Source organism: Osmia bicornis, chromosome 11 (genome assembly GCF_907164935.1).
Source record: "Osmia bicornis bicornis chromosome 11, iOsmBic2.1, whole genome shotgun sequence".
Classification (NCBI taxonomy): Eukaryota; Metazoa; Arthropoda; class Insecta; order Hymenoptera; family Megachilidae; genus Osmia; species Osmia bicornis.
In genome coordinates, this window is record NC_060226.1 from 6,299,981 (window position 1) to 6,314,574 (window position 14,594).

The 14,594-nt window shown below is 43.5% G+C and overlaps 2 protein-coding genes across 9 annotated transcripts in view; one reads left to right on the forward strand and one right to left on the reverse strand.

The window, feature by feature from the left end:
- Window positions 1–14,594, reverse strand: part of LOC114873808 (breast cancer anti-estrogen resistance protein 3 homolog) — a 104,833-nt gene that overhangs the window by 74,451 nt on the left and 15,788 nt on the right. The window lies entirely within an intron of this gene.
- Window positions 1–14,594, forward strand: part of LOC114873807 (junctophilin-1) — a 34,582-nt gene that overhangs the window by 10,659 nt on the left and 9,329 nt on the right. For 2 of the 6 annotated variants that reach the window (XM_029182511.2, XM_046287685.1), the window contains 6 exons: window positions 5,794–6,089; window positions 6,273–6,446; window positions 6,562–7,653; window positions 7,746–7,987; window positions 8,154–8,291; window positions 8,442–8,700. In XM_029182511.2, coding sequence (XP_029038344.2) covers window positions 5,794–6,089; window positions 6,273–6,446; window positions 6,562–7,653; window positions 7,746–7,987; window positions 8,154–8,291; window positions 8,442–8,700 — 2,201 coding nt within the window. Of the gene's footprint in view, window positions 1–5,793; window positions 6,095–6,272; window positions 6,447–6,561; window positions 7,654–7,745; window positions 7,988–8,153; window positions 8,292–8,441; window positions 8,701–9,740; window positions 12,763–14,594 lie in introns of those variants that run through there. The other 4 variants (XM_029182512.2, XR_006829858.1, XR_006829859.1 and 1 more) reach the window with 4 other exon arrangements.

The following is a 14,594-nucleotide window of genomic DNA, read 5'->3' on the forward strand; positions in this document are numbered from 1 at the left end:
GAAGTAAGCTCGATTAATTAAGAGACGATTAATTAGCGGGTAGCCTCGCTCGTGAAAATCACAGCTTGGCAGAATATTTCGCGGCCAATACCTCGTTTCTCTCATGGTTCATAAATATTGAACGAATGTTCTACGCCCTCGAACAAGGATCTGGTTCGTTTAAATAATGGATGCTTGCACGACGTGAGAAAAACGTGCTTTAGAAGTTCGCTTCCAAGGGCCATGATAAATGCGAATTCCACGCGAACCACGCCAAGATCGATCTTCTTATCGAGAAATTATTTTTCCACCTTTTCTCTTCCTCTTGTAACATTCCCGTCGGCTCGGCGATTCTTCGCGCGAACGTTCGAATTTTTTCCTCCCGGGTATTTATTCAAGAATTAACATAGCTGTGTCAATTGGCCGGATCGAAAGATAGGCGTGAAAAATGCGTGACACACGTTCTGTGCGACGCGAAATCCAGCTTGCCGCGAAACCGACAAACATCGCCATCCACGTGGAACGGAAGGAAGATTTATCGTTGCCTAAAAGCATCCGTGTTATGCCCGTAGTTAATTATCGCCCTTAATTAAAGGTCGACGCGAGGAATTTGCTGCGGAAGATGAAACGTTTCTATAACAGCCTTCTCCCGACGATTTATTCGAAATCTTTTCATTTATTCTTTATTTTCAACGAGTATCGTTAAGAGAGCAATCGCGCCAAGTTCGATTTATTTATTTTAAATCCAATCGTCGAAGCGAGACATCAACAAAACGCGTGTCCACCTTGCGAGGTATCGGGGCAAAGATTCGTTAGCCGGTCGAACGACGGTATTTATACCCAGGGTTTGCTACAATTTCCAAGTTGGCAGCGACAATTAAACGCGGAAGAAAGCGAAATAACCGAGGGACATTGCGGAGGGCGGAAAAAATCCAGCTGGAATTAATATACTCCCGTTTATACTTCGTACATGACGTCGAACAACGCTTCAGGACTGTTAAATGAAACAGAAAGAAAAAGAGTTTCTCCTTCTCGACGGTCGATCTTTCTTATTCAACCGTTAGTTATAGAACCATCCATTTTTATACCGCGATATTTGGCAGCAACAGTGCTACCGGCGCTCGTACAACAATGTTATAAATCTACGTCACACGGTTACATAAATACCCGCGTTCCTTAAATTATCGTAACCTGTACAGAGCTGTTCTAATAATATCGACGAGTTCTAATGATTGGTAATCCTGATATAATATCGGTACTTCGTATTTTCGTTCAAGTTCCTTGATTGAGACTTCGCTTCTGCTCCGTGTTCATTTCTTATTTCGAACAGCGTTGCAAATTTTCGTCAATGAAAACCGACGGTACGGTATATACCTCTAAAATTAGAGGCAACGTGTTGCCGCGCAACTTGGACGCAAAGTGAAAATGTTATCGCGTCCAAGAAAGCGCAACGTCTGCCAGAATAGGATATTTTCGTTTGCACCAGCGTTTTATCGAACGTACAACGTGACAGAACGTACGATTTACGATCGATACGGGTTGAACGGATAAAATATAAGAAAGTGATCAAATAAAAATATAGCCGAAAGCTGTCAGAGTTAAGGAACGTTTAACGAACACGTATCCATATGAAATGAATCGGTGTGTCAGCATCTCCGAATCGTTCGACGATCTAATATCTTTCTATTTTTCTATCGCGTTCAAAGAGTCAGAAATAATAATCAAAACGTGCCGGTTCCCCTTGCCCTTGTTCCTCTTCCATCCAATCGAGTAAAAGGGAAGCCTCGCTTTTACCATCGCTTCCGTTCAAAAACTCGTCCGTCTCGATATCCATCAAAATCGCTGGCGGTTTCGACGAAAAATCCAGCAACCAATCAAACGCGATCGCGTTCGAGCTTCTTCCATCTCGATTCGCCCCCTTGCCCCGAAATCATGGCCGTTTTAAGCTTGTTCCTCGAGTTAAGGCACTCTCCATTTCTCCCGTGGCACGTGGCCGACGCCATTTATTTATAAATACCAATGCTACCGCGGGCATACAACGGCGGTTCGTGCACGTGTGTTGGTGCCAATGGACGAGGATGGCCGTGCGAGCGCGTAAGACTCGACGCGTAAACGTACGATCGCTCTTACAAGCGAAGAGAAACACAACAGTTTGACCTCCTATTAACCTGAACCGAGTCTCCTTGCTAATAAATGGAATTCTTGAACCTTTCACGCCCCGGCGATAAATCGCGCCCGCGACTTTCACGAGCTTCCGACCTCGTGTCGCGACCTGCTGGCCCCTCATCGAGAACTTTCAGGCAGCTCGAATAACCCGGGAAAGTATTTTTCTTTTGGATGGAAATTTCTTTCGAAACTCGACCACTCGGTTGAAAAAAAAAAAAAAGAAATTGAAAGAAGGGAATTTTCTCCTCTTCGTTTTTACTCGGATCGAAGCATGTGCGTATTTAACAACCCCTTCGTGTTCGCAGAGCGTAGTTCCACAGCGGATTGCCTTTCGTTGATAAAACCGGCGTCACCTACTTTGTAAACTACCGTCACTTCCGTTTTTTCGAGCTCCTTGCGTCACGGCTGATTGTGTGGCCGTGCGAGGGTAATCGTTACAGTTTTAGATGAGTCTTTTTTTACGCAAACTATCTTTCCCTCCCTGCCGCTGGTCGGTTAATTGAGATATCTCGAACGGATCGTCCTTTCGCTTACCGATCGATTCGATTGACATTCGATTGACTTGGTTCGATTACGTTGGGACAGACAGATGAGAGAGGAGCGAGGTCAGGTGCGAAATCCGACCTGGTTGCGTGGCTAGGTAAGCGAGAGAGCGTCGGTGACGTTCAGGTATCGTACGAGAGAAACAAACGGTCGAGAGGGACAGGTCCGTGGGGTAGTTGGAGACGATCTGGTGGAAGCTGCGGACCGAAATACACTAGCACGGCCAATTCTCACCAGCACACGTACAATGTACATTTCACGTGCGAGCAACCACCATCTTAGCACAGTGGCCGCGCTATTTCAGGAGGGCCAGCCAGTGCCATGTAGCGAAACAGGATCGTACAAATGCTTCTGTTTACCCGTGGTCATTTCGACTGTAATTAGGGATGGGATCAACATCGATCCCTGTCGATTACAATAAGAAAATTTCATTAGGATCTCCCTAAGTTCTCTTAAAAGCAAAGGCAAACACTGGAAGGCTCTTTTCTTGATACTTAGCCTTAAAGAAATTTACACTGCACCTAGGTGTACATACCTATGGGAACACTAATATTTGAAGAAACGATTTCAAACATCTGCGATCAATTCTTATCAGTTTAGGCTACTGGAACGAGAATGTTACGCGAGACGGGAAAAAATGCAGACACAGCCAACGATAAATTGTTGGATAAACAATATTTTTAGCACGAGTGAAATGAAACTTCATACAGCTCGATCATCGAGTTGCTTCACGAATGACGGACATAGGCCAAAGAAATAACAAAGCAGGGGTTAAGCATCGTGAACCTTGACGAGTCTTGCTTTCCAGTCGATGCGATGAAACAAAAGGATAATTCGATGAAAAGAGAAAACTCGGGGTGGAAAAGAAGTTGGAACAACGAGAAAGCACGAAATTCGATGCTCGCCGGTGGAAGGTATCCCGCGAAGTGGAACAAGCCTGCCACGGCCAGAGGAAAATTCAATAACCGGCAAAGGTTTCCGCGCCAAACGAAACAGACGACGAGCAGACGAACCGTCGTGAAATTAGAAGCTCGACAATAATTAATCTGGGTCATCGGGAGCGAATCGATAGGTGGCCGTTTTTCGTCACGCTGTCACCGTCTGCATCGAACTCGTTAAACGTCCAGAGACATTGAGACATCGTCGAACGGACGTTTTTCTATCGAGATTTTTCGAAAAGACGGTCAACGGTTGACCCGAATAGCCTCGACTGTCCGTCGAGCGGTTTTCCTTGCGATTTTAATCTCCTGCTTCTACCCCAAAAATCTCTCTGATAATAACTTGCCTCAAGCTTCGAATTTCTTTGACCGTCTCACAGTGTCAAGGGGATGAAATCAAAGACGAATCTCTCACGATTGCTTAAACTGTACAAAATTTCGTTGAAATCTTGTCGAAAGATTTCTGTAATTTGGACGAAGGTTAAAAGCTTCAATGACACCGTCAGTGAAAAGCGTGAAAATTTCAGTGGGGAAAGAATTAGAAACGTCGAGAGGGTAATTCGTTCAGAAGTAAGATGAATCGAAGAAGAAGAAGTAAGTAAGTAGAAGGTGGAGGCGCGTTTAGATGCGATTTACGGCGGTGCAATTTCGCGAAGCCGGCTCTCCTTTCGCATCGGCAGCCGAAGCGTGTCGAGAACCACGGCGTGACCCACTTGCTTAAACGCTGGCGAAATAATATTCCGCTTGGAAGGGAGTACGCGGTCGTTTCCATATGTAAGTACAGTCGGCTGCAATAATGCCGTCCGCAGACTCCATTTTCCTAACCCTCTGTCTCTCTTACTCTTGCCCTTTTCCGAAACCAGGCTGCCACCACGATCGATCAGAAGAGACGAGTCGCTGCCGTTGTTCGTTTCTCTTAACGGACCTTACCAAACGGATAAATCATGGAAATTTCTTTTTACCCTTACACGGAAAACAGTGTTCCATTGTACAAGCTTAGAATCCAAGGTACGGAACGTGATGTTATGTTGTATACCTTCAATGACCAAGCACACAATGGAAGAAATCAAGATTCTTTGGGATAAACAACGTTCTTCCGTAGTGCATATCAATCAGATTTTTCCTCGAGATATCCATTCGATGGAAATCCTTTGAAAAGAAGCAATTTTTCGACGAAGAACGCGACCATCCGATGGGAATGCACCGTTGTACATACGAATGGAATTCAACCGAATGCTGCTTTGTGAATAGTATAAAGGGAGAGATGCACCGTGAATGTGCAATGACAAACGGCGATGCATCTCTGTTGTTATTGACCGAATAGAAGAGACTTTGATGATTATCGTTTGCCAAATGATGCAATGAAAACGTTTCCGAAAGACAGCGATTTGCTTTAGCTTTTAACCCCTGCTGAGTTAAAGAATAAAATTCTCTGAAACACAAGTCCCTAACGGAATCAATGATTTGGTCAGAGTTTCCATATTTTCCTCGCCAAGTCGAGATGGTTCGGATAGAATCTACACTAGGAAGATCACATTTCTAACCAAGTATTCTCTGACGAATCGCCATGGATGGGTTGCATTCGGCGATAAGTCGCATTGTTTTCGCGAAAAGGCGACCGAGTTTGAAAATGTGCCGCGTGAGTCACGCGTAACACTCGCGCGGTCTCTCTTCAGGGATGGAATTACCCTGGGGAGACGCGTGCGTGGGTGAGAGCTCCTCTTCTTCGAAAATGTAAATTCCACATCGATGAGATACCGCAGACCGTTTGCAGACCACCGATGTAACCGGATGGCTGATGATCGTAAAAAAAGAAAAAGAAAAAACGGGTCATTAAAGACCGCGAGGCGTTTCGTGGAAGAATTTCACGTTTCGTTGAATATTCGCCACCGACCGTTCCTATTTTCCTCGCTTTTTAACGAGACAATTCCTCCACCATTCTGCGACGAGGACTCGCGATTACCTTGAAACCTGAATTTTATTTCGTCCGCACTAGAGCTTCCACCGTTCAAGAATTACGAGCATCTCGTGAATTAAATCGCAAAGCTGTCGTTTCACACCGATGTCGCGTCAAGAATAATAGAATTAAGTTTGAAAGTGAATTGAAATTTCAATATTTGTGGATAATTCCTGGTACCGTACTAACGAGACGACGATGCTTTTATAGGGACGTACCAGGGACAATGGTGCCGTGGAATGAGACACGGTTACGGGGTCAGGGCAAGTGCACCGTTCGGTTTGGCCAGCCATTACAAGCCATCGAAGCAAGTCAGGGCGTCCTTAACGTCGTTGAGGAGCGCGGATGGCGGGGGTGCAGCTGCGCCGACACCGGAACCAACAGACAGGAGGGATCGTCGCGTCGACGACAGCAGGGGTGGTTTTGTTTTGAAAGCTAGGAGCGACGATCCTCCCGCGCGCAGAAAGAGTCTCACCGAGAAGTCTTTGAAGAAAGGCATCCTTTCAGTAAAGTATCTTTTCAATCCCGCCAATGAACCAGCCTGGCGAAAATGTTTTACTCGTCTGGTACCCATCCACTTATCCATCTGATCACTTATCCTCGCGCATTTTCGCCAGGGCATGGTTTGATGTTCTTCCAAATTAAAGCGCAATTTCGAGCAAAAGTTTGAGAGACAATTGTGATTTTAGGGTCTGAAGATTCGGAAACAGAGGAGTACCGGTGACCTGGAGAAACGTGGCACTACCGGTGGCGGAAGTATTAGAAGCAACGCCAGCTCGGCTTCCTGGATGTCGACGGAGAGCTCGCAAAGCCAAGCCTCGGCGTCTGTTCACACGGACAGCAACGCGTCTTTTGTCATCGAGGTGAGTATATTAATGAATTATCATAGAATAAATGCTTCGATAGCCTGATCGATCTGGGAAACGAGTTTCTAAACGCATTCTTTCTTGACGTAAGAAGACACACATGTTTCCGTAGGACGAGCAAATGGACGCGTCAGTAACGGAGACGTACCTTGGCGAGTGGAAGAACGACAAGAGGACAGGTTTCGGTATCTCGGAACGAAGCGACGGGCTGCGATACGAGGGCGAGTGGTTCAACAATCGAAAGTACGGTTACGGTGTGACCAAGTTTCGCGACGGCACCAAAGAGGAAGGCAAATACAAGAACAACGTGCTGATCACCAGCCAGAAAAAGAAGCACCTGTTTCTAATCAGATCGGCGAAGTTTCGCGAGAGGATAGAGGCGGCGGTAAGCGCGGCTCAAAGGGCCAGTAAGATCGCTCTTCAGAAAGCGGATATCGCGATCTCGAGAACGGCTACAGCTCGAGGAAGAGCCGAGTTGGCGGACATCGCGGCGGAGCACGCGAGAGAGGACTCGGAGCTGGCCCAACAGACGGCGAAGCAATTCGCTCCGGACTTTCGGCAGCCTGGCCTGGAACGGTTGCGGAACAGGGAGATACCCAAGTACGTGCCACCGCCCCAGGACACCGTGCCAGGAAAGAGTATCCTTCATAAAACGGGCAGCGTAGATCAGCCAGGTAGCACGCCCATGAAGAGTTCCGCCTCGGCTGCGGAAGCCACGTCTACGACTACCACCTCGGCCACCTCCACCGCCAGTAACGTGATGCAATCCATCAGGAGAGCGAGCATGAAACCGCAGACGTCCAATCAGCTGCCGCAGAATCAGTTGCCACAAAATCAACTGACTCAGAACGAAATACCTAATCAGGTGACCCCTGCTCAGTTGGTCAATCAGCTGCCCATGAGTCAGTTGAACCAGACCACCATGGGTGCTCAGAATCCCTACCAGACACAGTATCCTCAGTCGATGGCTCAGAATCCTGTTCAACAGTATCCTAACAGTATACCGAATCAGTATCAGCAAGCGAGCCAATTCCAAACCGGTCAGTACGCTCCTCAGAATCAGTATCCTGGCCAAAGTAGCCCGTACAATCAGCCGCCGTATCAAGCTATCAACCCGCCACAGGTTGATCAGTACTTGTATCAACAGCAACAGCCACTAGGGCCACAGGGCTATCAGAACGTGCAGGCTTATGCTAATCAACAGGTGATTACTTTAATTGCATCCTTGTTCCTTAACAATAATTCAATTTCATGAAGATTAATGAAACGTCGGGATTAATGTTGATTTTTTTTCAGACAACAGTACCGAATCAATATGGGCCAGGTCAGATGAATCAATACAATTCTCAGCAGCTGTATGGACAGCAACAACAACCACCGCCTCCGCAACATCAACAGACGCAAATTCAACAACAATATCAACCCGACGGTGTCGCAGATGCGCAACGACCACCGAGTTCCACGAGTATACGAAGAAACAGCAGGGTTCTTAGTCCCCAGGATCGACCGGGCACCATCGGGCAAACGTTAAACGACAGGTCTTGAATTTATCGATTAAAACTGAAATCCTAGTGGTTTTAGTGACTGGGATTGTTGAGATGATATTTACTGATATTCTAATTAGTCGAAAATCATCTCGATTAAAATCAGGTTTTACAAACTTCTTTCGCCGATTCGATCGATACTGACCGATCGGTTTTACAGGCTAGATCATTACAAGAGGCCGCCCAGTCGTGATAGTTCGGTAGATCGTTACGCTAGAGCGCATTCCCGGTTGACTGGATCGAGACAGCCATCCATTGATAAAACCGTCACGAACCCACCCCAGGACATCCTCGACAGGTGATTAAAAACTTCTCGATATTTTAATCGGGCTTAACCCTTCTACGAATACAACGGAGAGTTACAGAGGTCTTCGAAACCTTTATCTACTTCAACGAAGATAGAAATCTCGATCGAAGGGATGTAAATTTGTTGAACAATTAAATGTAGGTCAACGAGAGCACCAAGCGCGATGCGATCAGGTACACCGTTGAATGGATCGGTGGTTGGAAGTGGTACAGCGACGCCGACGTACGCCGCCTCGACTTCCAGTCAATTCGAAGGGGCGCTTCTGAAGAATCGTAACCTTGGACAAGACATTTTGCCGAGTCAAGGTCAGCCTAAACGTACGGAAAGCCTGTACGTAACACCGGGACGAGGACCGACCGTATCCGGTGGCGCAAGTGGTGGCGGGAGCGGCGTATCGAAGGTGAGTCCTCCTCTTTTATCTACTTATTATCTTTCACATAGATATTATTACATTCGCATATTCCTCTCTTTCTTTCTTACTCTCTATTTGTCACGCGAATATCGTCATCCTTGCACTCAAGCAACCGGGCTCCGAGGAGAAGCCGTGAAACTTTTTGGATCTCGATTGATTCCCTAAATCAATCTTTTCCCAATCTTTTTATTTCTCTGAACAGACCGTGTACAGCATCAACGGAGATACAATGGAATGAATTTAAAAAATAGATTGTATAAAATATTGACATATACATCTAAGTTATGTACAATTTAATGTATCTTTCAAAGGAACACCGCTATGCACTAGATTTTATAAGAGATTCAAAGATCCAAATTGATTCATGACTCTCTTATCAGCCTGGTTCCCCCTGTATAGCGTACATCATTTGCGAGTCTGTTTTCACCAAGTCTCCCGATTCGTGAAACTACATCATCGCGAGAACCGGAAACTGCTTGGCGAAGGATTCTCAATTTTTTCGTCGAAACGCGTCGAAAACATCGTTAGACTTTAAACAAGATAACAATGTCTGTTATTCGCGAGAAGATTCCGAGTTTACAGTGAAATATCTTTGGTGAAACGTGATCGTTCAACAGCGAAACCATCAGTCCAACAATTCCATCAGATTTTCTATAATAATTCTATTCCTCATTTCACTCTGCTTGCTCGTTAGTCGCCTATCAATCAATGGTTTAAACACCGTCCAGTTTTACTTGTATAGTGAACAACCTAACAAATTAGGTAAGCGAAATAGACAGCAGTCCCTTTAATTTCCACCTGTTAATCAACGACTTCGAGCGCGAAACGCAGGAACATTAGGCAAAGTTCCTTTTTCTTTTTGATCCCTTTCGATCATCCCTATGTTTAATTAAATAATACGTGTCCCAATGGTAGTCCCAACAATTCCAACCAGGTTCTTACTATCTCTGTACCTTTTCTTTTTGTCGATTTGTTTGTCTGTGTAACTGTGTGGCATTTTGTGCTGTGTTCTGTGCATGCCATCCCAGGACGCAGGCCGGACGGTCCCCGCCTTCGCCGCAGCGTCCAAGGGCCGCGCAACCCTCTGAGTATAAGTATTATAATAATATGTACACAACCGGAAACACAAACATACCTACATGTGCACCTAACGCAAACATATACACACACGCACACGCACACTGCGATAGAATATCGAGAAAAATCGTTTCGTGTTTCGTCACGAATCAGAACAATTTAAGATTGGCTATCGATAGAGAGCAGACCTTGGATTTTCGAATGAAATTAAGAATATCCACTCGAGATATTGATATAATAATCTATACTAAAGATAGGGATAATTTAACCCTCGAACGATGACGGACGAGTTAATTATAACCCAGATTTACAAAAGGAGTATTCCAGTTTTTCGTTGAAGGGAAAGATAAATCGAAAATTAATATTTTAAACGGGCCGAATCATCAAAGTAAACTTTGCCTTCGTTCAAAAATCCTTGGTCTATCCGAATCAAACAGTTCCCTATAATTTCTCGAGGCTCGATGAACATTCCAATGAATTCACTTCGAAAACACGCATTCCAATTACCTGATACAGCCAGCGATCGGTGTCTCTGTCCAACATTTCGACGATTTCAATCTCGCAAAGAGATTCGATCAATCGTATAACTCGTTCGATCTCTGAACGAACTCGACTCGTTTCATGTATAAAGTCACGGTTTACACGAGGCGACGTGTTAACGGGAACAGAGACCGGAACCGTTGTTTGGTGCGCGTCAAAGAGTAAAATATTTTCAGATCGGCACTTTAGTCTCGACGAACAGCGCGTGCCAGACACCGGAAGCTTTTCACCGTAAGTCTATCGTGACTCGGTTAACATTCCATTGAAAGATGAAATACAGAAAAATGCAAACTGTAACGTAGAGAAATTGTTTAACGGACCATCGAATTAACGATGTGAAAAATTACAACCCGTTGATCCATCGAATGGTTACGCGTTGTAAGACGATCGGTCAAACTTTCAAATTTCATTTTTCATTTTACCTTCTGTTTTCTTTCCTTCGCGCAAAATTTAACGTACCAGTCACTGATAGCCTCGAGACAGTGAACGCGTTAATTGTTACTTTGATCCAAGCTATAGCTTAACCCTGGAACGGCGGAGCCTGGGTCAGTGATAACCCAAACCTACAAACCGTATACAATGATACGCGAATCGAAGTTGGACACAGAAAAGTCAGACAAATTTAAATCGGGCAGAAAATTCAATTTATATCACTGTTGACGCAGTGGTCCTTCGATCAAGGGTTAAATTCTGTCATCCCGTGGCAATTCATCGATGATCCGAGTACCATTAGTATAGTTCGAAAAGTGTATCGCGGTTGAAATTGATTTCAATTTCACTTGATTTTTCTTACCAGACGAATCGTCGCCACGGTTTTCGCAAATTTTATTTCCAAACAGAGATGTCGAAATTTTCAAAGTGTGAAGACACTCGTACCTGGTCGTAGATTGTTCACTAGCTCTACCGTGTAGATAATTCGCGCTGAAGATCGATAGACGGTCAACCCTTTCATCCTTGAATCGAATATTTCAAATTGGAAATTTGGAAACGCTAAGAAAAGGAAGAGTAAATATTTTTTCTCGAGATTGAAAGGGTTCAAGTCGAATCCGGGCATTGAACGAAACGAGGCAACGTTCTATCCGTCTTCTTGTCAGATACAGAATTATTTTTCTATACGAGAAGCACAATAGACGTAGCGTAATGGATGAACAAATATTTATGAGAGTTTTAACGGACGACGAGTGGTGATGGACTGTGCTTAATTTGTCGTCGGTATTGCGATCCGTTTCATCGATCGACTGTTAATTCAATGATACAATGATTTTCGTGTTGCTTAATCCTTACTCGGTCAAGGTGATTCAAACCCAAGACGACTCGCACGCATACTTTTCTTTTCAATCATGCATAGATCGTACAATTTGAAAACTCTTTTTATCAGAAATTGTGGAGCACTGTTTAAGATACGATCGCAATATCGAAATGGAGGAAAATTCACCTGAATACCACGGGCTTTCGCGCCGATCAAACGATCGGCCGATTATTTGCTATGATTCCCATCGTCTTTCTTTCTTCCTCCACCACGTCAAAGTAGTCTTCTTCGAGAACTCGAAGATGGACGAAAACGACGAGCACCCATCTAAAGAGGTTACTTTGAAATCACTGATTCACCAACTATCTGGTTAAAGGACAAGGGTTAACATTGTCTGTAAAATCTGGTGTTGGTTTCAATGTAACCCCGTCTGAACACATGCACAGAAAACGATCTTCGATTCACCAAATTGCACGGTGTTACGTCCATTAATTGATTGAAGTAACGTGATGATGATGATGATGATGATGTTAACGTCCATTAATTAAGCGATTCGAGGGATTCGAAAGGTAAGGTTCACGCGCGGTGTGGAGGCGGGGACCGGTTTTTCTTTTTCCACCAATCATATATCGCATATATTGTCTCTCCAATTTTGTTCTGTGACAAGCTTCGAACCCTACAACGAAGAAACCCTAATCCCCTTTTTTTTCAAATTCGAAAGTCTCTCTTCCCTGTTCGTCAGTGTTAAAATTCGTTCTCCGTCCCTTAATACGTACACGAAAATCAACCCCTTTACCTTGTTCCACGTTTCGTGACTTCGAACGAGCAACAGGATAATAATCTTCACCCTCCACCTCCACGCCGCTTGTTTTCTTCCTGTTTTTTGATCAGAAACATTATTTTTCTAACGCATGTTTCTATATGACGTAGCGTCACTCTATGAAGTCTATATATATAATGATAATATTGTACCAGTTCCACAGAATGGGATGTACACGTTATGTATATACACACACATACCAGATACCCATATATTATATATATATTTCGTAGAAGTTTAAGTACGAGGAGATACGTAGTGCGAAAATAATCAATTAGCTGGCAATACTGTAATAAAATGAACGACGATGGTTCACCATTTCGAGATCCTTTCGTATGCTTCGTTTATAAATGTCTAAGAAAAACTTTTCTTCATTTTTATTTAATGTAAGTAAAATTAGCTGAGGTGTGCTGGTACCCGAAATTCGGGGTCGTTTATAAAACTTTTTAAACAAATCATCTTTGAAATCGAGCTTAGGTACTCAATAATTTTAGGTACCCTCACGTTCCTAGCGTTTATAGAAAGTTTCAAAATCCTGACTCGTCATTTCGAGAACTGGCACACTCCAACAAAATTAGACGTTTCAACGACACGATAGATATTAATGTTCTTTTTCTTTTTTTTACGTTATTCCTCGAAGAGGTTGATCAGCGTCAGTGAACAAGCACAAAACGTCGGTACCAAATGTGCATTACTAAACCCGTGAAAATAATACTACTCGTGTGCATTAGGTACGACCCAACACACATTCACACAAGGTATTAGATCTCTATTTTAATCGCTTAGTTATTCACAAGTACAATTACGAACGCCTTTGGTGCGCCACGTTGAATTTCCCTAATACATACACGTTTTTTAACGATCCAAGAGTTAATGCCAACGTATTTTACGACGACGTGCGTTCAAAGCACTTCTTTCGACGAAACATAATAATAATGAAAAAGAAACATTACCTAATTCTTAACACGTTGCTCAAGGTATAAGGTCGAAGTGTAATTAAGAATTTTTACGGGAACCTTTTTAACTGTTTCTAAGCGAACAAAATAACAGATCACGAGCTTTTTTACATGACGAAAGGGAAAGTGGAGGAAACAGCAGTCGGAAAATTTTTATGAAATATCTTACAATTTGTCTGTTCAACGTGGTCGCAATTGTACCTCAACAACGGTCGTGCCTAAATAAGTGAGCGAATTAAGAGTTCGATAACGAGGATCGAATGAAACCTGGAATCTTTTTCGACAGGGAACGAAAATAATTTTGAGGGCGTAGCTCGGTTGGAATTGAGTCTACCCCAAGTTCCTTGACCGTTCGAACCTATTTTTTATGCGAAATAACAGTCGGGGTTTGTTCGAGTGCCAAGCTTTTCGAAAAGTGTCTTTCCTCGGGAGCCCGTTCTTGCGACACGCGATTCAACTGGGTATCGCGCAAACAAATGAAATTTGATCATTTTCTAATTGTCGATCGATTTTCTGCGCCAGTACAGCCGACATTTTGGTACTGTGCAGGATTAAAAAGTAATCACGAGTTTTATTTTACAAAATGTTCCAAGTTTTATTTTATAAAAAATATTAGTATATCACGTTGTTCGCGATAAAATGAACATTTTATCATTCGAAGACAGTGAAGAATTTTCATTTACAACAATTTGGAATATTCTATGCGCGACGAGATGCTCAAATTTCGTTTGCAATGTACTCAACGAAGCGATAGAAACGATTTAGAGAAGACATTGAACGAAGAGTATAACGTAGAAGGAGATACGTATTTTAATATCGAGAAAAACGAGTCGTAGTGTTGTATTTAGAAAGAATCAACGTAGAACGATACACGCGTAAAGGTACACGTATGTATGTACTTCCAGGTTGCATTTCGAGGAACGATTTCGAAGGGTCGCGTCCCTTACGTTAATTAAACAACGATGTTAAAAAAACGTTGGTTCGATGTATTGAGTGTGTATTTATGTATATGATGTAAAAGCTGTTATTGGCCGACAGATTAAAAGCATGTCGATTAGGAGGACTATGTGGTATCTGAAATATTGCTAACCTCGACCATTTGCTATTTCTTTTTTTTCTTTTTTTCTTTTTTTAATAATGTTTAGGAAAATAGTATAAAATTTATTATATTCGAATGAAAAAAAATATTAAAGCTCGAAATCATACGTTGGGTGAGCAAAGATCCAAGGGTTAAAGGCTG